Source organism: Drosophila mauritiana, chromosome X, assembly GCF_004382145.1.
Source record: "Drosophila mauritiana strain mau12 chromosome X, ASM438214v1, whole genome shotgun sequence".
NCBI lineage: Eukaryota > Metazoa > Arthropoda > Insecta > Diptera > Drosophilidae > Drosophila > Drosophila mauritiana.
In genome coordinates this window covers 9,916,663-9,943,508 of record NC_046672.1, presented here as the reverse complement: position 1 = coordinate 9,943,508, position 26,846 = coordinate 9,916,663, and the positions used below count along the sequence as shown (strand labels likewise).

At 41.9% G+C, this 26,846-nt stretch overlaps 4 protein-coding genes and 1 pseudogene across 5 annotated transcripts in view; all 5 read right to left on the bottom strand.

Annotated features, from left to right (window-relative positions):
• Window positions 1-6,459, bottom strand: part of LOC117148591 (probable serine/threonine-protein kinase kinX) — a 37,511-nt gene extending 31,052 nt beyond the window's left edge. The window contains exon 1 of the mRNA XM_033316069.1: window positions 5,830-6,459. Coding sequence (XP_033171960.1) covers window positions 5,830-6,085 — 256 coding nt within the window. The 5' untranslated portion in view covers window positions 6,086-6,459. The remainder of the gene's footprint in view (window positions 1-5,829) is intronic.
• A 1,567-nt stretch (window positions 6,460-8,026) lies between these two features.
• On the bottom strand, window positions 8,027-11,145 carry LOC117147125 (annotated as a pseudogene).
• Window positions 11,146-11,358: 213 nt separating this feature from the next.
• Window positions 11,359-12,717, bottom strand: LOC117148593 (terminal uridylyltransferase Tailor-like). Its single transcript, XM_033316071.1, has one exon. It carries the CDS (start codon window positions 12,700-12,702, stop codon window positions 11,359-11,361), a length of 1,344 nt encoding a protein of 447 aa, XP_033171962.1. The 5' UTR covers window positions 12,703-12,717.
• Window positions 12,718-14,621: 1,904 nt separating this feature from the next.
• LOC117148594 (lipopolysaccharide-induced tumor necrosis factor-alpha factor homolog) lies at window positions 14,622-15,919 on the bottom strand. 2 transcript variants are annotated; one of them, XM_033316072.1, is made up of 3 exons: window positions 15,434-15,916; window positions 15,218-15,365; window positions 14,622-14,991 (listed from the first exon to the last, which is right to left on the bottom strand). In XM_033316072.1, exons 1-3 carry the CDS (start codon window positions 15,714-15,716, stop codon window positions 14,862-14,864), a joined length of 561 nt encoding a protein of 186 aa, XP_033171963.1. In that variant the 5' UTR covers window positions 15,717-15,916; the 3' UTR covers window positions 14,622-14,861. The 2 variants fall into 2 exon arrangements, 1 of the variants encoding a protein (XP_033171963.1); XR_004459903.1 differs by having other exon boundaries at window positions 14,904-14,991; window positions 15,218-15,349; window positions 15,434-15,919.
• Window positions 15,920-20,390: 4,471 nt separating this feature from the next.
• LOC117148592 overlaps window positions 20,391-26,846 on the bottom strand; it is a 47,578-nt gene continuing 41,122 nt past the window's right edge. Inside the window, exons 7-9 of the mRNA XM_033316070.1 lie at window positions 22,532-22,791; window positions 22,269-22,361; window positions 20,391-20,942 (exon numbers count right to left, since the gene is read on the bottom strand). Coding sequence (XP_033171961.1) covers window positions 20,838-20,942; window positions 22,269-22,361; window positions 22,532-22,791 — 458 coding nt within the window. The 3' untranslated portion in view covers window positions 20,391-20,837. The remainder of the gene's footprint in view (window positions 20,943-22,268; window positions 22,362-22,531; window positions 22,792-26,846) is intronic.

Genomic DNA, 26,846 nt, shown 5'->3' with positions numbered 1-26,846 from the left:
GCCATTTCTTTTTTGTTGCCCTGAATAGTACTCTTCTTTTCGCAGTCTTTTCTATTTTCGAAGCGGCAAAGAGGGGGGTGCGTGGCCATATTGCCAGCACTTGGCGATGTGCTGCACGCGGCACATGCAAAACCACAAATGATAGCAAAGTTGAGCAGGGTGCGTGTGGCTGCCCCTGCGGCATCAGCAGCACCCCAATCACGACTGCAGATTCGGCGACTCGGAGGCAGCGGGCGAAACCAGAATCTGGATGAGGGCCCGGTCCCGGACCAGGACCAGGATCAGAACCAGAACCAGGAGCAGAGTGTTCTGGCATTCGCCGTAGCTGTCGCACTTTCAGTAATGTGACACTTTGGGCCATGGCATGTGGCAGCTGCAACAACAGCGGCAACGTATCTGCAGCAGCAACAACAACCGGAACCGGAACAACAACAGTGCCACCTCTTTAGCCGAAAAGCTAAATACACGCTTTAAGCATGTGGATAGACAGCGAGTTTTCTGAGGAAATGCATGTCTGAGCAAGCGGTTCGATCGATAAATCAAATCGCAAAGAAACTAAATCACTGAGAAATATGGTGTTGCACAAAACAAGCTATGTGTAATATATCCACGTCACATATTTGATATGTTGCCCATTTAATAATCTATACAAAATCTATGGCACATTAACAACAGACTTAGGCGGTTATCTGGCCATTGTAGAATCAGATGTATAAAAAGCATAAATGTCCGGATTCACTGCAGCAATTGCTTTAAGTGCTCGCAAATTCAAGACTTCTCTTCTTCTACTCGCTCTTTGGCTTCATGAAGTGTCAATGGGAATGGAAGTGAGAGGTGCAGAGGGTGGAAGCCAGCGAGAATGAAGTCCAAACAATTTATATTAATCATACGCAATGTGGTGCCAAATTGTTCCGGGCATAGCCAGCACTTAAGGAGGTCCCGCTATTGCCGCAGCTACACAGCTCCACAGCTCCCGTCTCCTGATCCCCCTGCTCAGTGGCATTATCTTGGTGGGTGCAGTGCAGCAGCAAGGAGAAGAACGGAAGACGACGACATTTGGAGCCATTCCCGGACAAAGTCAAGCTCTTAACGCATGCAGTCGCAGGACGAAGGATGCGAGAGTGGCGAAAGCGCCGGCTAAAACGGATGGTGTATTATCCCTAACGACCAGCATATAAAAATAAATCCCCAGCCGAATGCATAGAGGAATCGGACCCAAAGTGGGTGTGCCCAATTGGCCTATAATTTGTTAGGCATGAGTGCACTGAGCGAAATAGCTTGGCTAATGGGTTATAATGATGCATAGGATCAAGCCTTTCTATGAGCTACTTAACCTGTTTAGTTCGACTGCTTAAATGTACGATCATTATTGAAGTTAGGCGCTTTATCTATGAGTGTTTTAAGGCTTATCAAGTATTGTTTACAGTGCATTGCTGGCATATAGGCTGAAATGCACTGCTGGTTAATTAAGCTGAGTGAGTAAGGACAATTTCGGATGACAAGTGCATTGGGTTAGAAGGATTATTAATTGGCGGCCAGACAAGGGAGCACTTTGCACTCGATTAGTGTATGGCAGACTGCACATAAGTGGAGTACCACTCGGGTCGGCATCTCAAGACTTTATGTCTTTAGCCGGGGAACAAGGACATAAAGGGAGCCTTTGCATAATCAAGTCGCTTTGTGTGTGTGTGGCTATTGTGGCATAAAGTTTCAGGTATCCTGCGTCTTATGCCCAATTAAGCAGGCCGCAAAAAGACGTACGATCGTATTCACATTCCCGATTCATGGCTAATTTACCAAAATTTTATAAATATAAATGAGCGTTTCAATTTAAATTTGGTTGTCCGCAGGAAGAGGTAACAAATTAATTTAATTTCATATTTTTCCTGTGCTGAAAGCACACAAAATGTGCATCAACAATTTATGGCTAACGGAATCCTTGCCAATAGCGAATAAACCCCAAAATAAACAAATATTAGAAATGATAATTAGTTGGCCAGTAAAACAAATCATATCTTTATTTGGCTAACTAAAAGCGTTGAGCTATTATGGCTAAACTATCGTTAACCACTGCATATAAATCCTGCAGTAAAATTTAATAGTTCCAAGGGAAGTGGATTTTTAGACTGCGTAGTAAAAATACAGAGTTTCACTAGAACTTTTCGTTAATCCACACAAAACTCTTAAAGTTTAAGAAGTACCAAAAAGGGTTAATTATGATTATGAGGGAGAAGCAATACTATCGAAAAGGGTAAATTAAGAAGTATTTACATTTTTCTAGATGTGCTCAAATTGAATATGTTTCATAATTGAATACACTTTCTATAAGCAAAACATTTTCCTATTATCTCATCATTAATTGTGCACTTAATTAATCCTTATCTGATTAACCAACAAATGCCAATACAGTTCAGAAATTCCAACAATCAAGGGCACTGGGGTGTTTTAAGCCGATTGCGTTCTCTTGTTTAATGTGATTAGACCCCTAATTGGTTCAATCAAAGTGTCTTCAGACTTAATTAAATGCTCCTCTACGGGAACCTTTCAAAACAAATCCCAATGATCGTTGGAATAATCACCTATCCAAGCCAAACACACACACACACACACATGAGTCGGCTGGTTTGACTGACTGACAAAAGTTTTGCAAGGGGAACCAAACAAAAAAAAAACCAAAAAAAGGCGTTGATTATTTAAGCACTTAAACGTGTTTTCGTTAATGAGCTACGAAATAATTCATAAAATGCCGAAAAGGCTGAGCACAAGCTCCTTTTAATTTCTCCTCTGGCCTCCGGCATTTGAAATTACTCCTGTGCGCTGAAAATTCACGAGTATTTACTTAATCTGTCTCCGTCTGCGGGAATTTCGCCTCTTCCTTCGGCGAATCACACAATGAAAAATGCTTTTATTTACTTTTGATTATCTGCTTATGGACAGCACGAAAAGAACAACAACGACGAGTGGTAGAGGAAAAGCGTTTGCAAAATTAAAATGCGGCAAAAAGCTGGCTCGCCGAATAAGCTTCTAGTTTAACAAAATGCAGCAGTTGCCATGAATTTAGTGGTAGTAAATTGCGCCAAACAATAAAAGTTAAAACGAGCTAAAACTTTCACAAGAGGTAGAGTTTGTTTTACGCTAATAAATGAAAATTTTACCAAAAATTAAAAGTCTAACCTTTTATGGATATTCAGAGAACATATAAACTGACTACATGGCTTGTGGATTGCTTTTTTAAATAAAGTTTTTTTTTAATGATTTAATACTTTTCCTCGATGGTTTGCTGCACTAAAAAGTTGTGTATTTCACTCTAGTGTGAAAATGTTTACTGCCACAATGGAAAGGAAATGTACTTTTTTTTTAGAAAAAAAGAATAACAACTTAAGGAGAAGGCGAGAAACAAACGAATAGGCAAACAAATGGGAAACAAACGGTTTATGGCCAGGCTAAAATATGGACCATACGGATGTCGATGCTAACCAAAAACCGAGGGTGGTTTCCACAATTCACCTCTTCGAACTTTGCGAGCAAACCGCTTTATGGGTTTTTGCCCTTTTTTTTTTTGTTTTTTTTTTTTTGCTTTTGCTGTCAACGCTGCCTGTCGCGGTTGTAAAATCAGCGAAATGTTAGCACTCAGCCAAAAATAAACAAAAGCATATTTAGATGACAATCGCCAGGGTCGAGGTTAAAGATACTGAGCACTTTATATGGCTAATCTATGCCATGAACGGCTTGGCAAAGCTATAAAATATATTTGGGAAATGAAATCTAAAGTCAAATTACTTATTATTATTTTTCATGTTACTAACGATAATATATAATATAATATAATATAGCATACTCGTATATACATATATATCGCTTTGTTTCTGTTGACACCAGTACATCTACCCGAGAGTTTGTACTTTACGGGGTACTACAAACAAAGCCGCACCTGCACCACACTTATGCATAAGACACACACACGTACTACTGCCAAAAGCCACGTGGCACACACACACACACTCTCTTATCGGGCTATAATTTATGGCTAAACGGATGCAGTAAAGTAGCAAAAGCAAAAGCAATAGGTTGCAAAGTGTTACCTTTGGCCGGCGGCTATTTAAAGTGTAAACGCATCTCATCGGGATGATAAAGTGGCTAAATATCGTTGGTGCAACAAGTTATGGGATGCCCCCTTGCCACCAGAAAAGAGACACATTCGAATGTGTGGCACTTGCAATTATTGTATTGCTATCATGTGCTTGTGCGAATTTAATTGCTTTTCAATGGATGGAGAAATCACAGCAGTAGGGCGGATGGCTAAGCATATTGACATGCAAAAATGTATAGCATACATTTGGGGGCCACACTGCGTATGAGTAACGCAATTGCTTGCCAGTCGGATTACTCATACGCAGTGTGGGCATTCTGTGTGTTTGCGTGTGGCCCTCATCCCACATTTGTGATTTCCACAAAATTACATTTTGCAGTTACAAGTGGTATAAATAAATTTTACGTTTCGAAATGTTTGTCAGTGCGGTCAGTTCGCCTTTTTTCCCATTTTCCAACCGCATCGAAATGTTTGTGTGACTTTTGTGTAGCTGTTAAGTGGCAAAGCACACACACACACACACACACACATGGGAACACAGTTAACTATATTTAAATTGCAATTTTCGCAAAGCAAACCAAACCAAACAGTTTGGACGACATACCATTGAATTTATCTCAGTTATACATATATATGTGCCAATTGTAATATATATGCCTCCATTCGCAATTGACAACTTGATAGTGGCTTCTATATAACATGAAATTCTCGAAACTGCTTAACAAGCTTTTGTTCGCTTACCAATTTTCAGCATGGAAATTATTTGGAAAATCTTCGATTGAAATGGAGAGCTTCAAGTGTTCATTAAGTTATCATGAAAACGAAAATGTTCGGGTATTTGGCCAGCTCAAAAACCATTTAATATTGAAGTGTTCAGCTCGAGGGGATTTTATTTCGTTTGCATATGGGCGATGGATCCATATTGATGTGTTTATTCTATGACCAGAATTATATATTTAACAGTTGGCAAAATAATAAACAAGTACGAAAATGGTTTAGGTCGCAAGGAGTTGAAACTAGGATATATTCTTGTATTTATATTTCGGTGTCGATAATCAAACTGGAACGGTAACCCTAGATAAATGTTTTAATTAATCAAAGAAATTAAGCTAAATGAATCTCAAATTTTATCCATAATTTTGCTAATAAGAAAATCTAAGAAAATTCAATTACAGAAGTGAAATGAATTTTCTTGATTGATGATTTTTTCATTGATCTATAAATTACGCTGAAAAGGTTTAAATCAACACAGAACAACTTTGTTAATTGAATTCAGTTACTTTTGTCCTTTGTGTATTTAGTGTGTAATATCTGACTTTGCAATATACCACAATTTCCAATTGAAAATAATTGCTAAATGCTCCCTTGCTGCTTAGAAATACAAAGTGCTTGATTCAATTATCCACACACCGCTGCCATTATAGCCGATTTCCCCTTACACTTATGACCAAGTTTTCCAATCAAATTAAATATACTTGCGGCAAAAAGCTTGAAACTGGCACAGCCAAACGCACTCAATTGTTTTGCGACTACTTAGAGCACTCAAATTGCTTTTCTGGCTGCGTCTCTAACTCTCTGTGGAGACTTGGCAGGCTAATTTCCATTTTCCAACTGCGACAGCGGAAGCGAAAGTGATTGAGTCGTCTGTCGATTGTTGAATTTTAGAGTGGTCAGTGCAGTGCACCCGATAAAAAAAAAGGAGAATCACCCCCGGGAAAAGTATCCATACAAACACTCACCATTCACATAGGCGGCAAAGTCAAAATCCTTGTCCGGTCGCGCTCCGCCATCATCTTCAATCTGCGATGTCCGCTGATGGCGCTGCTGCTGCTGCTGCTGCAGATCCTTGCCCGCTTTCGGCGCGGAAATGGCGTCATTTCCGGCTGCCAGGGTTACCATCGTTAGACCCACCAGACCCAAAATCAGTGCCGCCAGTGACATTGTCTTGGAGCATTTGGGCCTGCGATTTTTGTAGCGGCGGCTCTGCGCCGCCATGCCGCCCACTAATTGCACGCACACGGAAGCGGAAATAACACGCGGTTCGCCGGGGGGATACTGTACTTGAACAGCAGGCTGCAGGATATGGGATATAGGATACAGGACCCTCTTCCTTCCCCAACGACAACAACTGCGAGAAAGCACTGGCAAAAAAAAAGAAACAAACAGCACACACAATCGAACCGGCAAAGTCTCCGTATTTTGCGAGTTCGGTTGTCTTTCAGTTCAGTTCAGTTCAGTTCTTACTACGCGTAGTTCGCGAGCCGGCCACGAAGGATATTTTCGGTTTTTCGGTTGCCGATTCTAGCCGCTGTCGGTTGTTGCCGCAAGGACCTGCTGCCTGGCCAACGTGCGAGGCGCAATTGAGCCACCAAATGCGCTGCCATACACTCATATAGCCTTGTCAGTCGACAGTTGCCAACTTGCAACATGCCGCACATGCCGTCAGGAGCCGAACTTCTGTTTTGGTGAATGGGGCTAGCAATCGGCGAAATCCGAGTCCTATTACGAGTTCGACTTCGAGTCCTGTGTGTCGCCCGACGCCTGCGCCTTTCGGCAAATCTGAAATCACAAAAGGGGGCGCAAAGGTGCGCGGCAGTTGCAGTTGCCAGAAGTCAGTTGCAGTTCATTTGCTTGGCTACGTGACGCAAGTTTTTCGAGCGGGGCTGCTTTTCCACAGGCCGTGAGGGTGGGGGCTTCCCTCGCGAATAGGCAGTGGGAAATGGGGCGACTTGTCCGGCAAAAACGGGATAATGGATAATGGTTAATGGCCATTGGGCAAATCGAAATTGCATGCCCCGTGTTGGTTGGTGTTTTTCAAAATCGTTCCTAGTAGACAGAATCCGCATCTGTTGCTGCTACTGATCAATTGATGTTGCCTGTTTACTAGTCGATTTTGTAACTTAAATTGGATTATGGAAAATTACAAGTTGATTTAAAACATTTAACAAGTAGAAGGAAGCTCAATAAAATGAAATTAGAGCATCTAAGCCGGCGGCTTGTCAAAAATGATAGTTCCATTGTTGTGTGCAGCTGCTGCACTTGTCGCTACTGGCAGCAACTGTTGCAGCAGTGTGACCTGTGACCCGTGGTCCCGCGGATCAAGAACAGTTAGACATGATTGCCACTGCCGTTACTGCTACTGTTGCTTCTGCCATTTGGGCCGCGATTACGGGCGGACACTGATGTTGCTGCTGGGCTTAACTGTTGCTGTTGTTGGCGGATCGGGGCGTCGATTTGCATCGCAATTGCAATTGCAATTTCGCAATTTGCCCAATTCGTATTCGTATTCAGTATTTGGCATTCGTTCATGCCCCACCCCGCCGCCTTTTCTTCCGCTCTTAATTAAAACATTTTGCAGTTGATTTGCGCGGCTGTGTGGTAATTTGATTAGCGCTCGCCCCTTTTGGGAGTTTGGGCGTCTGTATCTGTATCTGTATCTGCAGCTGCAGCTGCGTTAACGACTCATCGACGACGAGCAAATATCCACGAAATATTCCTGAATATCCCAGCATATTGGAGCTTAAAAAAATGCAACTGCAATGCCAGAGAAGGCGGCATTACTGCAAAATAGCATGGAATATGCAAAGGTAAATCCGTCTGTCGTTCAGATATTGATAGCGAACAGCAATTTTCAGCTGCGAATAATTAAATCAATCGATGGACTGAGGAAGCATTAAATATTTGTTTTTCAGCTGACCTACGGCTGCTATTACAAATGAGAACACTGGAAACGGCCTTTTGACAAAAATGTAAATTTACGAATTGATTTTACATCATAACTTGACCAAAAATAGTCGTAAAGCAAAAAGAAAAATTAATTTTTGGTTAGATTTTTGCATTTTTGGAAAGGGTAACATCATCAAAATTTGCAAAAAATGGAAACAAATTTAAATATCCAGTTTTAAACATCGTTTTATTGGAAATTTTGTTACGAGCTCAACGAGGTATGACATTCTATATTTGAACCTTTATTTGGAATCTTCTGACAAAAAACTGATTATTTTGTTCACTAAAAAGACAAAGGATGATAATTTCCAAACCAATAAAAACAAAAGCAGTGCATAAAATGCTAATTTGGTATAACGAATGCAAAGCTGTGAATTTTGAAAAGCAGGCAGCATTGCGCTTGAAATCTCTACTCTTTCGGGGCCACCGGGTGCATCGTCTGCATCACGGTCGTTATCGGTTTTTTCTGGCTTTTTTTATTAGCAATTTTTAGGCGCCTCAGGCGTTCAACGATGGCTTGAAATGATACAAATTAATAATCTCCATGATATGAATGTTCAATTAAAAAATGAATGCGTACCCTCTTCCGGTAGCGCCATTTCTTTGAATCCGTTAAAGCCTTCCACAAAATCGCTGCTCTAGAAACGATTGCGTGTTGTTGTTTTAGGTCTCGATGTTCTCTACGGTATGTAGCCACAAATTCAAAAAATGGATTGATCAAAGCCATTTTCCTTTTTTCTATAGAATATTGGAGATTATTTTATGAAATTCTGAAAAGAAAAGGAGAGGGGAGTTTAATATGGTATTTATTTGTTGAACTGTAATATTTCTTTTTACTTTTATTTGTAAGAATTTTAAATAATCTGATGTGTCTTACAACTGTACCAAGTGACGAATGGGGTTCGAATAACCGAATTGCTAGCTGTATACGTGTACGGCAAACCCCACGCCAACTAGATGGAATAAAGTTAGATTTGATCAAAACGACGCCGGCGGATTCGCATCCTGGGAAACATCCTTCTTTTAGGTTTGCAGTGATCCCTCTGTAATCCTTGCACTACAGTTTTGTTGGTGTCCAGCCCCATTGATACTGCTGCCGCCTGTCATCTGAATCATCGAGTACAGAATATCCTTAAAGTCTATCTATTGGCAATAGAATTAGGATTTTGGACAATATAACATCCTTTTTTATGGGTATTGAACTCAAGGCACTCTACAAGCTAGAAAGCTATAAGATAAGGTTGCCACACCCCGATCCGAATAACTCCCTTTATTTTTGGCTATTTGTCACTTACTTTAAATTTAATTTATGTAATGTTTTATTATGTTTTTGCTTGGTATGTATTAATATTTAAAAAAATAATAGATTAACTCTACTCCCCACAACTTCATCTCCCTCGTCCGTGTCTCTGGATCTATTTGTGCTCCCCATCGTTTCTCTCGTATCATATATATCATATTATATCATATCAAGACTAACATCTAGTCGAAGAAAGTTGCAACTCCAATTTGCAATGGTAAAGCATAAAATTATTCTGTATACAAGTTGTTTCCTCTTCCGTTTTCCGGTCCAAGGACTGTGTTGGTAGTATTAGCCTGCTCCGAGTCCGGTTCATGCTGATCGAAGCCAGCCAGATCGGCCGGCTTTAGCATTCCACGCGAATATGCGTATTCGATGAGGGCCAGGTGACAGAACACGTACTGTTCGGGCATCTGAAGACAGTGGGCTCGCTGCGAGCGGATCTTTTCAACGGTTCCACGTATGTCCACCGTGCCCACGTCCTCCAGGCGCGATATGCAAGTGGCCAGGGTGATGAATGTACCTGTGTAGAGTTTTTGGTAGTCAGTCAATCTGGCGTGGATTGTCTACAATGTTGGCGACTCACCTGAGCGTCCAATGCCTGCACTGCAGTGCACCACAATGGGCGGTCCAAGGGGATGACCCGCCCAGGTGTCGACCAGTCCTTCGAGGACCTGCGCCTGCTTCTCACGCACCTTCTGCACGAAGTTCAGCATGGTCATGGCCGAGCTGGGAATGCCATAGTCCGGCCAGCTGGTGAACTGCCAGTGTGAGACATTGCGAACTTCGTCTGTCTGTTGGCGAAATGACAAAGTGATTCTAATAATATTCGCTATCGTTGTACTATAAAGAAAGCTTCACCTTTATGTTTCTCAATTCTAACGAGGTAACCATGTAGCCCTCGTTGCACTCAACGCTAATTGTTCGCACATGGTAGTCGCCAAACTCTAAGGAGCCTTCTTCAGTCGGCTCCCAGTACTGGGCGCATTTCACACATCCGCGCTCCACCACGCGCATCGTCATCACTATAAGTAAACAATGTTGTTCCCAGATCATGCGCCAAAAGTCCTTGCATGTGTTTGGTAGTGGACCTGGCGGAGTTAACTCCATTAGCATATAGTTTATGCATATGATTAAGTGTGTCATCATCGCTTACCTTGAGTTGTTATATAGGCACTATTTTCTTTGTAGCCATCGACGAAGTTCGCATTTATGTAATCCGACGCCTCGTCGCCGTCTTCGTGTGTCAGAACCACTCGATATTGATCGTAGCAGAGGACGTCTGCGAAGCGATTCTTGGTCAGATTGGCATGCATTCTGCGAGAATATAGGAACGTTAATTATCAGTGGTCTAGAATGAAGATTTCATTTGACCTACCTCGAATGCCAGAAGGTGCCCTCGGGCGGCCTATTCCGAATGACCGCGTACTCCTCAATCAGACCACGGAGTCCGCCCTGCTTCATCATCTGGACAATCTGATGAATGGACTTGGAATCCCCTCCTGACCAACGAGACTATCATCGACACTCATGTCGGATGAGGCGCTGCTGGGCGGGTTCAAAAACTCTCTGCCCCCATTGGTGGTGGCGCCGTTAGCTGCTCCAGCAGCTGTGGTGGCGTACGTGATGGTACTGTTGTTGTCCGCGGTATTATTATCGCCCCACTGGTGGACGGCGCTGATTATCCTGGTTTTTTGATTGTTGGACACAATTTCTGATCCAGTTTCTGAACTGGATCCGGATCCATCGCTCACATCCATGATATTGGCCAGCAGCTTGTCCTCACGATTCATCATCGATTGGCGGCAGCTGAGCAACGATGTGTCGCGATCGACCTCCAGCGTGCCACCCAACTGAAGGGGCAGCGTCTTGCGCGGCACGTGCAGCGCCAATTGGGGCACCGATACAGGGAACACTCGCTCGCGCAGCTTCTTTCGCACGAATAGACGCAGGATCTTAATGAGTGCTTTGAACCACAGTGGCGCTGTCACGATCAGACCTTCTTCAGACGCGCTGGATAACTGGGCATCAATTATAACTTCTTTATTATTCAGACACACCCTTGTAAATGATTTAAGTAAGCTTTGTTGCCCTTGTAAATAATGTCTCCCTGCTCCAAGAGACTTTTGCCAAGAAAAAGTTTAGTCAACTTTATTAGTTTAGTTTATTAGTTTAGTGTATTAGTTTAGTCTATAGTGATATTGTAAATTCAAGTAATTGAATGTGTGAAAAGTGTAAGTCATTAAGATCTGTCTTCAATTTGGCATTGAATCTGCCATCTTTTATCTGCCACTATCTTGTCGGCTACTAACTTATCCGCCAGGCCAAATAATAGGTAGTCGTATAGCTTCTCTGGTTGCGAAGTTAGTTCCTGATCGCTGCATGCTTGAGCAGCCAGGACTAGGCATTGTCTAAAGTAAAATAAATTTGCAATGGACACTGATTTGGCCACGTTGCGGTTCAGCTCGAAGGGATCCTGTACGCACATAACTCTATCCAGCTGGAAAGCGTGTGGCGGCTCACCTGTTGCATCATGCACGAGCTTCTGTTGCTCATCGTACTCGGGAAATCCTCCTGGTATGCCCAGTGTTGTCTCCTTGTCCACACAGCCGCCCAGAAACGGACTCAATAAACTTTTGTCAAAGTTGACAGTGCTGTAGTATATGAAGAAGTTTTTAAGTAAATCCAGCGTGGTGAGCCGTTCTGTAATCGGCGGCGTTAGGTCCAGGCTGTAGGCAAAGTTAACGCCCGACAAAATAACCGGTGGACAGAGTGACTGGAGCTGTTTGACGGATGGAACTATTCGATTCACTTGCAAGTTTACGATGATCAAGGATATTAAGCAATAGCTTGTCATGCCGCCATTGCAAATCAATTTTAGCTTCTTGGCCCAGATTTTCAAAAATAAGCTGAGCTCGCGTATCCGCTCATTGCGAAGCATCAGTTCGCCCACAAATCGGGAGTTAAATATGCCATTCGGATTTGACATATTGAAGTCTATGTTCAGTCCGGTGAGCTGATGCTTACATCTAATGATGGGCACGCTGGCATGACGAATGGTGTTTACATCTGCAAAGCATTTGGAACTTCGTAAAAAGTATGAAGTCCTGTTGTATAGATACTGATGGCACAATGGTGGCTGGTTGCCGTTGGGCTCCACAAACAAATCGAGGTCGCTCTCCTTCAATGCTAAGCCTGTAACCAGTGAACCAAAGGGGAACACCCTAACCTTGCCCTTCATCTCCTTCTCTATGCAGTTGCGGACGTGCTCGAAGCAGGTTTTCATCTTTTCGAGATCAACAGCAAAGATATTCAATACGGTGCGCAGGTGCCCGCCGGGCTTGGACTTCTCGAGAGCCTCCCGCAGCTCATGGCGTTCGGATTGGCTTTGTGCGCTGTTTAATATCGTGGTAATGGCGTTCAATCGCTTTCGCAGTTGCTTCTGGAGCTTGCTGCCATGCTTGAGCAGCGCGTGGGCAAGGCAATCCTGCGTACTCTGGAAGGGGGCACCGCATACCATGCAAAGCACAAGATTACCGTCACCATCCCCAGGCGGAGAAGTTGATTCCGATGCAGAGGCCGACATTTTTTTATTTACGCAAAAAGAAGAATCAAAAAATGTAGACAGGTTTTTTTCTGTGACAGCTACGATTTCTTACTAGCTCACTTTGTAACGTCTCAATAAAGAAGTATTGTTTTGACAGTTCACATATGGCAGGTCAAAATGTTCCTTAGATGTGAATTTTTTAGAATTTCAGTCGACTACTCTTTCTTTACAATCTGCGTACGAAATCGAATTAAAGCGTTATCCTTTGAACAATTACTACTTCATTTACCGCCCCTATAATTATAAATAAAAATTTGTGAAGCTTTTACTTTAAAACCTTAATTGCCTTAATTATTTATAAAATGCGTATTTATTTTGGAGGGGTTCCCACCATAACTTGGCTAAAAATGCTGATAAAGAAGAAAGAATAACTGTTTTGAGCAGCTATTTACCAGTGCTAACAATCCCTATAACTTTTTGAAGAATTTAGAAAAATTAATTTTTGGGTCAATTTTTGCATTTTTAGAAAGGGGTAACATCATCAAAATTTGCAAAAAATGGCCAAAAAATAGAATTTGCATTTTTGAACACAGTTTGATTGGAAATTTAATTACGAGCTCAACGAGGTATGACATTCCATATACAGACAATTATTTTAAAAGTTTTCGTAAAAAAACTGATTATTTTATGGCAGAAATTGGGAAAAACGGCTTTGGGCAAAATTGGGAATTTTCTAATAACTCAGCGAATTAGGATTATGAAGACTTTTGACTGAAATTCGATTAGGGTATCCAATCCCTGATCGTTAATGAATCGCATTATTTGCTGTCGGCCAAAATTGAAATATCTACTGACGAATAATCAAAATTGCATATAACTTAAAGAAAATCATAAATTAAAGCACAAATTCCGCTAAACAATATAATACACATTCCCCAGCAAACGCAGAGTCGCTTTTATTAATAGGAAAATGAAATAACACAATGATTCGCATTGTTTACTGCTGACATTAATGGGCAGGCGCAAAAACAGAAGACCATCCAGGAGCAGAAGCTGATCTAATTAAAGTGGCCAACTTATTGGGACGGACTGCCGTTGGCACCTCGTTTTCATTGTTATACCATTACGCATTATTATAAGTATGATTATCTTTGTTTTTGTTATTGTTATTGTTATTGTTGTTACGACAGCAGCAGCACCAGCATCAGCAGTAGCAATAAACTGACGCGTGGACAAAGCGGCGTATACTTGATGCGATTGAGTTTTAGCTTGCACATTATTCCACCGCTCGGCCATAATGCTCTTTTGGCCATAATTGTTGTTGCGGCCCCATGACCCGACTAATTGTCGAGCTCTGCTCTTTGTTCCTCGGCGGCCCCGCAGCTCTCGCCTAGTCAATCCATCCATAGCTGGGCTTTCAGTAACAGTTTTTGGCCCATTCGTCGAAGGCCATGTTGTAGTGAAGGCTGCAACCTACGAGGCGCTAATTGAATTTGCTGCCACCGCTGGCCAATTGCAGTCCAAAAATTGAACAAAGCCGCGCAAAGCACTGAAATAGGCAGAAACCTCGAAAACAAAAAAGCGCAACTGGAGGCCAAACAACGGCGGATGGTTTAAATTCTGGGACACCCTTCTCGATTTGGGGTATATAAAAATCGCATTCCATTTGTTTACTCCTTTTTGACCAATTAAATTACAGTGCATTTTCATAATAGTTTCTTAGACATATTTACAATTTTATTGTTATATTTAAGTAACTGTATTTAAATTGAATACTCTCTTTTTTGCAGGGTACCAAATAACGAGCAGCATCCACAACAACCAGCTCTCGGTGGCAGGATGTGCGAAACGGAGTGATGATGAGGCAATTTGTTTAGGCCAGTTATGCATCATTTGGGCGACAGGGCAGGGCAGTTCAGACCATGGCAATGGTAATGGTGTATGGCCGGTGGTGGAAGGATTGTGGATTGCGGATTGAGGACGAAGGACGCAGGACGATGGGCTTAGGTAGGCAATTCGATTTGACGTCGCACAATTTCCGGCCGCGTCCGGCACTGCGTTACTCATTACAAGCGAATAAGCGCCGAGTCCTTGTGGTCAGAAGCGCGTGCCGCCCACTCAGCTTTATTCGCACACACGGAAAACTTTCACAATTAGCGGCCGGATTCCGGGCTGCGATCCTGCTGGATATTTCCGGACTACAGCCGCCGGCAGCAGCAGCTCCGCGGATAATGTGCGCCCAGGAAGATCTCGCAGACGGAGCAGTAATGATTCGTTGTCCGGCAGCCATTCCATAGATACGGAAACAAGCAAGCGCAGCAGCACCAACTCAAAAATAAATATATATATGTATATATATATACGGATATGAGTATTTCAAAGTTCTGGGTAAGTAACTCGAAAGATACTTTATCTAATGACACTATTTCATACACTTTCATCATTTTTGAAAGTTTACTCATCATTTTGTTCATATTTAGTGTTAAGTAGTTGAAACTGAGTTAACCTAGTTAAAGAGGGAAAATTGTAAAACTAATTTTAATACCCTACTCACCCAAAAGTGCACAAGTAGATGGCCCAAAGGTTGGTCCGAGCATTAGGTGACCTCTTCAAACGGGTGACTCCCCGTTGACCACAAGCTGGGCACACGATGTCCATCGCCTGGTTACCCAGTTTGGGTTGCGGGCTTAGGATAAAGAAATCTGACCAATTGAAAATTGCGAAGTATGCAATGGATGCAATGTGCAGTTCACAGTTACATCGCACTTACTTCTCACTGGTGGCATTGCTAATCGTTCCGATTGCACGCTCACCTCGTCCTCCATTTGGTGCAAAGGCATCTCCTCCACCCTGGACCTTAGATGTTGGGGTTCTGCAAAAACAGTTCTTCGACGATCGGTGGAGTAGTTCAAACTCTCCTGAATCGCGGACTTTTGCATTGCATTATCGTAGGTAGGCGGTTCCGATGGCGACAAGGACATGGGTCGCTGTTTCTGCAGATCCTGACCGGGATCCTGGTCTTGGAACAACATACGATGCTTCTCCTCGGCCATTACAAACCCTTCTGTTGGGCCAGTTACGCCCTACGATGGCTTTTATTCCTCTGCAAAAATAAACGAAGAGCTCGACCAAAAACAGTTGTTGGCGATTATAGCGAAACATTCTGGGCCAATTAACCAGCTGCTAGCAATATCAACGAGTCACCACCGATAGACAAATCCACAGTTGGTCGAAAAGTGCTTGCAATGGAAATGGTCTAGCTGAATCACCTGCATTTCATCGTCGTTGGAGAATATTGTCAGCTTCCGTTTCATTTCCTGTTCATAACTTTAGCAATATGTGCTGCTGACCGCTTGCACTGGCAACAAAGATTTTAGAATATTCAAAAATACACTTAAATACTGTAAAAAAAAATTTCCTAAATTTATTTTACAATTATAAATACCTCTTTAAAACTATTTGCACAGAATGTAATGAATCAGCAGTAAAATCTCATAGTGCTGCTATTTCTCGCTCAGAGTTTTTCACAATGTATTCGTGTTTGCGTGTCCCCCAGTTCGTTTTTGTTTTTTTTCTGTTTTCCCCTCAAGTTTTTCAATATTTTTCAACGACAGGTTGAGGATGAAAAAATGGGAATGAAATTCTGTTTGCCACTTTGCATTTAATCAACTTTATCGCATGCATGTAAATAGTATACAGGCGCAAATAAACTAAACAGGTACTCGTATATGGCAAATTATAATGAAAACTTTCATTTGCATATGGATAACTGACATATCTGGATTAGGTACAAAAATATCCCTTTAGTTTATCCAAAAAAAAGGCACGTTTCTCTTTAGATTGCTTAAACTAACATTTATCGTTGTCCATTAAATGCCTGAATTTTACTGATGTTAAATTTGCCTGTTTGTTGGTTTGCAAACCTTTTTTTTTTGGTTGTAAGCTCTTAAATTTTATTTATGAATTCCAGGGTGTGCCAACCTTTGATTTGCTTACTCCTGTTGTTGTTCCGCCATCTGCCATTCAAATGGGAAACGGGTTTTTTTGGGATCGGGGATCGGGACTGAGAGCTGTCGCTGCATAAATTTGCAGTCCATTTCAAGTTGGCTCATCGCTTTGATGTTTGATTTATTGCACGCTGTTTGTGGGCCCAAAGGGGATAGGGGATTGAATAGGGGTCAAGGGGTTAAGGGGTTGGAGTGCCATGCCGTGGGCTTATCGGCCGACATGCCAGACAATTGTGAATAGCAACTGCAATTGAATTTGACAGTGGCGTAGTGAATGGGGGTATCAGGTGCTGACTTGGGTGCGCCAATAAATGGATGAGGCGGGCAAACAAATCTGTGAAGGGTTCGTATTCCATTATGGATCCTGGACATTGTTGGCATTTTGTCTATTTATGCGATCTAAAGGGCAGCTATCAGGGTTAAAAATGGAGCTATATAAATAAGTTGGTTAAAGGTTGTAATTCGATTTTACAACACTTATTCCAGGCAGTCCATTTAGCTCATTAAGTTGCCACATTTAAATTGAGAGCACTCATTTGGGCCACTCCTTGCTCGATGATCCCCACGATTGGCCTTCGTTTCGGGGTCTTGGGATTTTGCTCAACATTCGTTCGACTGATTAAACTGTTAGCTTATTCTCACACAGACCGCCTATATATATATCTCTCTCTCTCACTTTAGCAGAAGCACCCTCTCTGTCGCACTGATTGCGGCTTTGGCTGGAAATGTGTGCAAATAATATTTCGTGTAATTGCAATTAGCGCCAAAAAGGTTTTCACCGTTCACAGCTGCTGAATGGAGCAGTCGTATCTTCATCTCCATCAGCGCCCACTTTTCACCGCGCTTTCACCACCCGCCCATATAATCCGCCTCTTTCACTTTTTTTTATCTACAAATATACATATATACACGTGTATATACATATATATATATATCTCTATTTGTTGTTTGCTTCTGCGAGGAAATGCGTCCGTGCGAATTGCGATTTCTTCGATGCTTCAATTACATTTGTACACCTGGGAAAATATTAACTCGGAAATGGCAAAAGCTTAAGCTTAAGAAATTTTACGAATATTTGAACACACCTGCTAGCATTAAATTGTTCGCAGTGTAGAAATACTCCATGTACCTAGGCGCCAGGAAATCAATGTTTAAAAGGGATGCTGAAACTGCTGCTGACGCCTCGTCTCACACCCTCCTGCTGGCTTGTTAATTTGCCAAAACAGAAAAAAACCGAAAGAAGTGAAGGAAAAGATATTGAAGGTGCCAGATCCACAAAACTCTACCCTCATCCGCAAATTTCTTCACCCAAAAAAAAAAAAAACACTGAGCACTAAAGCGACTAAATAAGGGGCAAGAAAAACAAAGGAAAAAGTCGAGTAAATGTTCCTTGGGTTCGTGTAAAATAGTTAAAGTTATGAGCCAAAATGGAGCCAAAGAGCAAAATCAACTCGCTCACACGCACACACACACACACTCTCAGCCACTCGAAGTGTGTGTGATTTTTTTTTTTTTTTTTTTGTTTTTTGGGTGGGTTTTGGGGCACGAGTAATTCACATTTCGAGCACGTCTCGCTTTTATGCTCTTAAATGGCGAGTGTATCTGTGCAGGACCTCCATTTCCCATCACATGTGTGTGTGCGTGTGTCTGTGTGTTTGTGTGTGTTTGTGTGCCGTCTGTGGCAAAACGATAATTTTGTTGATGATGCCATGATTATAAGTTTTAGCCTCATCGCAAGAGCTCTCAACTTGCCGCGGGGAACAATGGCGTTTAGAAAACAGCCCAGAAAGCGTTGAATCCCCGGATTAGTGACTGCAATACCCGGTGTTTCACTTAAAATATTTATAAACAATTAAATGCAAACTTGAAAAACTTGACTTCCCAGCCCATATATTAACAAATTTCATTCTGATTTCTGAAATGAAGTAACTCTACAAATTGCTATTAGATTTCTTGAGTGTCCAAGTGGTCATATGCTACGAACTATCACCAGTGTTTACAGGGTATCATCTTACACACGAAGACCTGCCGACCAAGCAACCCAGCGACCGTCACCGGGCGCTATCAGGGGTTCAAGTGGCGTGTCCGCCAGCCGCGTATCTGTGCCACATGTATCCGTATCCGTTGCTGTATCTTTTCCTAAGTAAATTACACACACACACATATGTAAGGCTGGGGGCACAAGGGCTACGGCTGCGGTCCACATCCCGTGCGCGTGAATGACCCACATAAATAGCCGCGTGCCCCAACTCCACACACGGCTCTTTATTGGCACGTAGCAAACAAAGCAACGAAAAGTAACACAAAAATCGAAATAAGATGGAGAAATGCGAAAAGAAGGAGGCAGGGGCTCAACCCATTCAACAGTTCGATAGACACATTTTTCATTATGGAACTTGAATTGAATTTCAACTCGACCGCCGCCGGACTAATCGTAAGCGGTTGGATATTTGGCCCAAATCGATTGGCATGCCCCCGAAGGCCTTGTGATCTGCTCAATATTTCATTGGACGCCCTCAAAATGAAGTGACATCTGGACAGGACGAACACGAAAGCACACGCACACAGAGAGTCACAGGACTCATTTGACCAAGTGGAGATATGCATCATTAGCAGGACCAAACATACGTATACGTAATTTCTTGGCCCCAAAATATTTGTCTAATAAATTGTGTATTTATTGCTTGTGCGCCTGTAAGTAGCCATAAATTTACGAACATGACATGGCCAAGTTTCCTTCGTCCTGCTATTGATTTATTATGATTTTTTGTTGTTGTATGGGCCGCCTCTGCAATGCCGTCTTGCCGAATCTCCAAGTTTTATGTGCTACGCAAAAACCGAACTGTTGCATGTTGCTGCGGCAACTTGCGGCATGTTGCCACTGCTGCTACTGCTGCTGCTGCTGCTGCTGCTGTCGACAGGCACATTAACTGTTTGCTCGGCAGATTTTTGGCAGACAATGTGAAAATGTTTACACTGCACTTGCCGCCCGTCAGTTTGGTTATTACTGCTGCTCTTACTCGGGCTGTTTAACCCCGGTTGACCTCCACCTACAGTGCCTTGAATATTGCACTTTTTGCCCAGCTCAATGTAAAATGTTTGTACAATCAGGACATCAGCATCAGCGGGAAAAGTAGAAAGAGCACAGAAAAAGGTGTAGAATCTTTATTTTTAAAGAAATTGTTGCCTACTTTTATGCTGAATTTATGCATTCATTGCTTGCAACTTGAAGATTTTTTTAAGAAGTCGGTTTCTAATTGGATTTTTGTTTATATTACTTATATATTTTATGTAAAATAGTATATTTTCCTCATTATAGATTTTTGCTAGCGTGCATGCTTGTAATTCCATTTAATACTTTACCTTTTCATATATTTAAAATAAATATTTCAATTTCCCAAATGGTCTCTTGTAACTTCTATAGTTTTTCCCATGTCGCCATACGTGGTATGCAAACTTCACATGTTTTTCCTTCAGTTTTCCCATCAACTTTTCATCCAGATGCTCCTGCATGTGAGTGTGCCCATGTAGGTGTGTGTTTGTCTGTGTGTGTGTTTACTTGGAAAAGTCGAGAATCAGGAGTTCGCTGAAACGCTAATGTTGTTTTTGTTGACTCTGCTCTCGAATCCGACCCCTCGTAGTGCCCTTCGTGTTATTATTATTATTCTTTTTGCCAGCACTTATGGCCTAATGCCGCATTATTTAAAAAACAGTGCGAAGTCTGTTGGATGAATATGTTTCAATTCTGTATTTAATGCTGCCTTCGTTATATAATATTTGTAATATTTGCTTAAAACGTAATGCTTAAACATGGATGGAATGATATAACATAGTTGTGGATTCTGGGCGATAATAAGTTTTAAATAGTGTAAGGCTATAATTAAGCAAAAAAAAAAGAGTAATAATGATGAGAGAAAACCACGAACATAATTACGAGTAAGAGTTTAAAATCTATAATGAAAACATCTTCGTTTCGGCATTAAACATTATTTTTTTTTTGTTTTTTTTATAAGTAGATTATTTTAGTTTATGTGTAGATCAGTCTGTGTGCAAGCACTGCTAAACGAAAATCTCTTAAAAAAAACTCTGTACTATAAATACTAGTTAAATGAAACGAATCAAAAAAAGTTAATAGATCGTGCTGTTGAGTTGAGTTTCAATCGATTTTCAGGCCAGGCAGAATAGTTTCCTCCAAAACGAGGGTGTGGGCGGCAGGGTGGTGGGCACAAGGCCTTCCCAAATGGCTGTGTCGAACACATCCTTGACTTTGTCCTGCGAACGAAATAATATGGTTATTAATCACTGCTTAATTAAATCAATAAAGCCACGCAAATAAAGTTCTCTGCTTCATTTTTTGCTTCACTAATTAATTCTATTGTCTGGCTGGATGTGTGGCAAATAAAATACATTTCGCTAAATTAACTAACTCTTTGTCATTAATTGGTTTGTTTATTTGAAAACTACCTCTGCTCTTACTTATTTGCTAATTATTAGTTAATCACATATCTCTGTTTCTGTTCCTCTAAGGATCGGCTGCCTTTTTTTCCTGATTTGAAACAGTTCTTCCCGCCGACGGCTTTGCAACTTAATCGTGGTTATATATATATTATATATTATATATATCATGGTATATATATATTATGCTGTCTATTTTGCAGCAACTAGCGAAGCACTTGGCACAACAAATTGTCACCATCATCGTCGACATCATCATCATCATCATCATCGTTATCGCCATACTCATCTGGTGGGAGGTGGCAAGTGCTTTATAATTTGTTGCAATCGCTTCATCTTCGTTGTCGCCTTCTTTTGTGAATCCTTTCCCTTTCTCCACACACACACACACCCCCCTCGGTGGGCGTTGTGTTAACAGAAAGGGCGTGGCAGAAGCTGTTACCTTCGGGGAAATCCACGCAGAGTGCAATGCACGGCTGACAGGAGCGACTGCATTCAGTCGGAAGTGTTGGGGCAAACAAGGAGATTCCCCCGAACCTTCTCCTTTTCCTCTCTCACCCCCTTAACAACCGCACAATTATGATTATTGTGTGTCTGTGTGTTTGTGCCGTGTGACAAGGCGACTCAAAAGGATGAAAACCGACCAGGAGCAGGACGAACTGCGTCCCACAGGAGGGTGCCTCCTTTTGCCTGCGGAATTTAGCCAGGCGGTGTTTTTTTTTCTTTTCCTTTTGCCAGGAGGCTTCTCCCGCCGGATTATCCTTTGCAGTCATTAGGGTATGCTCCTTAATGGAGTTACGTTTAAATAATATTCTTTAGTTGTAAAATTATCAACTGTTGGCTACTATAAAAGTTAAAAGATTTAATTGCTGTATTTTCGTTGAATCAAATTTTAAAAACATTTATGATTTCTTTCCTCTTTCGAGAGTATCTATTATTCCATACTTTACTTTTTTTCAACTGTTTACACGACTTAACCGCATTGAAGTCGGAGTCGCGGTGCAATGACTTGTCTGCCTCTTGCCTTTAATTAATATGACGTACTCTTTGCATTCCTCATTTTATCATATTTCCTTTTTTATGATATATTTCGTTACGATTTTCCGCGTTTTCTTTCGGCTGCTTGCTAACTAACCAACTCACCTGTGTGGCTGACGAAGTCTCAATGTATTTTGCGCCAATTGTTGTTGCCAAATCCCAGGCGTCTGCATATGAAATTGCTTCCTCGCCATTTGTCTGCAGGAAAAAGGGATGCGGAAAAAGAAAATCAAGTTAGCAGCTCCCGGGCCAGATGAAATCAAATCAGAATTTCATAAATATTTGAATCAGCAGCCAGATAAATAATGATTCAGTCACCCTCGGGCAGCAGAAGCATTAATAAATCAGTGTTCATAACATCGACTCACCTGCAGTTTGTTGAGGACATTGGGACTGGTGCGAAGATCGGCCTGGGTGCCAACCAAAATCAGGGCGGCCTTGGTCTTGGCGAATTTCGGTGCCCACTTGGCCTTGATGGCCCGAAATGTTTCCGGTTTCACCACCGAAAAGCAGAGCAGGAAAACATCGCTGTCCGGATAGCAGAGCTCCCGCAGCGGATCCAAGGTGTCCTGGCCAGCGGTATCACAAATGGTCAGGTGCACCGGACTCTCGTTAACGTTGACATCGGCTGTAATAATTATACAATGGCAAGAGAATATCCTTGATAATTTGTACTTATAGTTATCAATGCAAAATGCTTTGCTTTCACCTCACACATTGTATGCAATATTATACCATTTCGATTGCATTTACAAAAGAATCAATCAATTGATTTGTGAGTGCGTGGTGCGTGGGTTCACTTTGGCCTGATTTCAGATGCAATTTAATTGCAAAATATGTAAATTACTCTCACTCGGCGTCGCCCTTTCTCTTCTCGCACTTTGTGATTGCATTTTGCTGTTGGAATTTAATTGAATTTAATTTAAAATGCTTTACCCAATCCTTTTGTTGTCCCCTCCACGCAAGTGCAAATTTTTGGCATAGCACATCGCACACTCAAACACCCACTCACCCACACACACACGCACACATACCACAGTAGTGGACACACACAGTGACACGACACAGGTAGCACTTTGACTCACACAGATAGTTTAAATAAAAAAAGGAAGCACAGACACACAGACGTAGTGGGAAAGTTGTGGATGCCTGCAAATTTGGCAATTCATTCAGTTCTCCATTCGCATTTCTTGGCTTAAATCGGTTTTATAATAAATGGAACTAGCCGTTTTCAAGTTTCAAGTTGAGAATTTTGTTGGGAATATAAAAAGGATTATTTCCTTCTGATGTATTCCAAACTCCCTAACATATCTGTGAAGCATATGTTACACATTGACTTACTAATGTTTTTTATAGTTACTTATAAATCAATCAAACTGAGCATTTTGAATCCATCACCAGTTAATAAACATTTGTTTTTCAGCACATACATATACCGCTTTTCACCGCTCAGTAATAACATCTGTTTAATTACGTCCAACATTGCATTGATGTCATTTCTGCCACCACCACTGGAACTAAGCTGGAAAGGCGTCTGGGGAAATGAAAATGGGAAAGTGAGGGCGCCGAGCATCGACAATGCAGGTTCACAAGCTAGCAAGTGAATTAGTAAAGCGCTGTGCTGGGAAACTCCTGCCATTTTCCACCCACTTTACCGCCACCTCCCATGTGTGCAAAGAACATTCATATTTAAACGCAGGCGAAAATGATTTGAATGATGCTCAGGAGAGTGACGAAGGGTAAGCGCTGTTTATAGAGATTTTACACTGGCAAAAACTAGAAGAAGCTTCACTATGATATATTTTATTATTAAGTTACTAAAGCTTTCAGTGACCTAAAGATTTAAAAAATTAACTTGGAGTGCAGCAGTATTTAAAAATTCAATAGATTACAATGTTTTTCCTCACATTGATTGACTAATTCTCTCACAATTGCCCCGAAATTGTTTGTAGTGTGCTGAGGCTTCGTTTTAGCTTGGTTTGTTTTTTGCATGCCCCGCGAAGCAGATTTGACCTCGCAGCCAACAGCCAACAGCCAACAACCAGCATTCTACATTCTACGTGCAACAACCCCCGGACTGTGACCATGTCCTATCTAAAAGTTAATCATGGCAACCTTTCATTCTGTGAGCCCTGCTCCTTTCCCGCCTTCTGATCCGCCTCCACTGGCTGTTTGGCCTGCGTAAATAAAGTTGCCCAGCTTCGCTGCTCGGGGATTTTTAATCAGCCAGCCGCATGCAGCATGCAACATGCAGCACGTAGTAGGAGCAGGCTGCAGGTTGCAGGTAGTCGGTTTGTAGGTTTTCAGCAGGTGCAGCAGCGAAGGTCGCCAGACCCATGGCTCATGTAAAATAAATTTAATTTGTGCAACGTATGATATTCATGAATACATTTTGGGGGCAACGAAAAAGCCTGACGTTGATGTGACTTCATCTCTGGGCCTAAAACTCATACCACTTTCGGTGTAATGGAGCTCAGTAAAAAAAAAACGTGCAACCCATTTAATTTGAGCACATTTTTGTGGCGACCCCTGGGACCTACAACATTCAAGAGATGAATTTTCGCTAGTTCTGTACTTGCTTCGTTTCTAGAATTATCTAGTCTACTGCATAATAATTACATTTATTTTTGAAGAATGCTATACAAATCCCTACTGGTTCTTTGCAGGCCTCGTTTCTTTCCAAATCCTCTTATGTTTGGTGTGCCCATTTCGACTGTCCGAAATAGAAGTAAAATTCCCAATCACTTTTCCCTCGTTTCATTGTGCAATTTCCTTGAACCATCTTCATTGTTGCTTTATTAGTTACCCGTATATTTCTTGGCCATTTCAGCTGCCAAAAAGTGTAAAAGTGGAAATCAATGCCGGAATACGAGTACACAGGGCGCATTCAATGCCATTCCCTTTTCCTTTTCCTTTTCACAAAAGGGAAATTGTTTGCCAGCTCAGCTGAAAATCGCTTTACGCGAACGAGAACAAAAACAGTGAACTCAACTGAAGTGAAGTGAGGTGAAGTGAGCAGAAGCGATTCTCTAAGAGAATCCTTGAGGAGGGTGGGGTGGTGCGTTGGCAAGGAGAGTCAGACAATGACGAAGGTCGGGACAAAAGGCGAACATCGTTAGCGGTTAAGGAAAAGCCATACCCCCCATACCCCCATACCCCCACACCCACAACATGTGTGGTTGTGTGTTAGTGCGCAAGTGTGTGTGCAATTGTGTAATTGCGAGAAGAAAGAAAGTCAGCTCAGCTGCCTTTTTGCCGCTTCTTTCCTGCTGAGTCAAGCTTATTGACACCTAATTGAGTCGCAGATTGAGGCATATACATATATACATACGTATATTGCACAATCACTCAGTCAATTAGCGATCAAGTCATCCTGTGTCTTCTTAGCATAATAATCAAATGCGGATTGTGTAATAAATTCAACAATTTGACGCACTTAGTGCAAGTCAATTAGCCAAGCTCCTGCCTTAATTATATTCCCAAACTTATGCCTAATGGCCGAACTATGCCAAAGTCTTGGCCCCAAGCAAAATATGCAAGAAAAGAATAAAAAAGATGGCAGCACAAGTGGAAAACGGCGGAGAACTGGCAGGAAAAGCGGCAAAAGGGAGGGGAAAATTCCAGGAAAAGTTGAGAGCAAGCTATGCCTGGCATTCGCAGACCGGGGCCAATTGTTGCTAAAAGCCTGGCTGAAAATGTGCGGGACACGCGGCGTATGCGTAATTTCATTCCTAACAAACGACAGCGGGACAAAAGCAGCTGGTGTAGGCAGCTGAATCCAAAAAAAAAAAGGAACGAGGAAACAAATGATATCTCTGGCATTTTCTGTCTAAATAAAATGTTTCTATTCCCATCTGAACACGCAAAAAATAAAGCCGCAATCCTTTCAATTTCCCTCAACTCAAAAAATGCGATTCAATTAGAAGGACAGGCTAACCAACAAAGGATGAGCAGACTTTTATCTTTTTCTAACACTAAAAAAGGTTAATATATATTTAAAACTAAATAGCTTTCTATTTCTATGTAGTCCCTCGAATAATCCATTTCATAATTAAGCATAGATTCCTTAGAAGACACCAGCTTAGAATCTTCTTTAAAAGCGCTTAAAAAGTGATGCACAAATTTGGCCAAAAGCCCAACTAAAAAAACACCCAACTTGCCTGCAAAGCGCTGTACTACACCTAGTTGAATCTGTTGAATTATTCCACGATTATCAGGGCGAATTTGGCCAGGACTCATCCTCCTCCTCTTCACACAAGCACACACACTCACACACACACGGACACAACACCAACATTCTGACTGACTGACTGGCAGGCAACACAATTTTCGGCTCCCGAAACCAGCGAGCGTGCTGAGAAGTGCAAATTCATGCAAAATTTTATTAAAATCAGCCCCCAGGGGCCCGGTGAGGGGTTAAACTGGCTGCCGGCAGTCTCTAGTGCCAGACACGATGATTAAGGGTTAAGGACCAAGGGGGGAAACTGGGTAACGGGGGGTGAATCAGCTAAGGGCTAAGCATAATTCAATCAATTGCACATGGAAAGAGGCAGAAAAAAAAAACAAAGCCAAGTTCTCATCCATTCTGTTTGCTTCGGTTTGAATAACCGCAAATTTCAATTTTCCGTTCATTAAAATTCGTGAATAGCACAAAACACACACACTAGCCAAATGCGGAGGCAG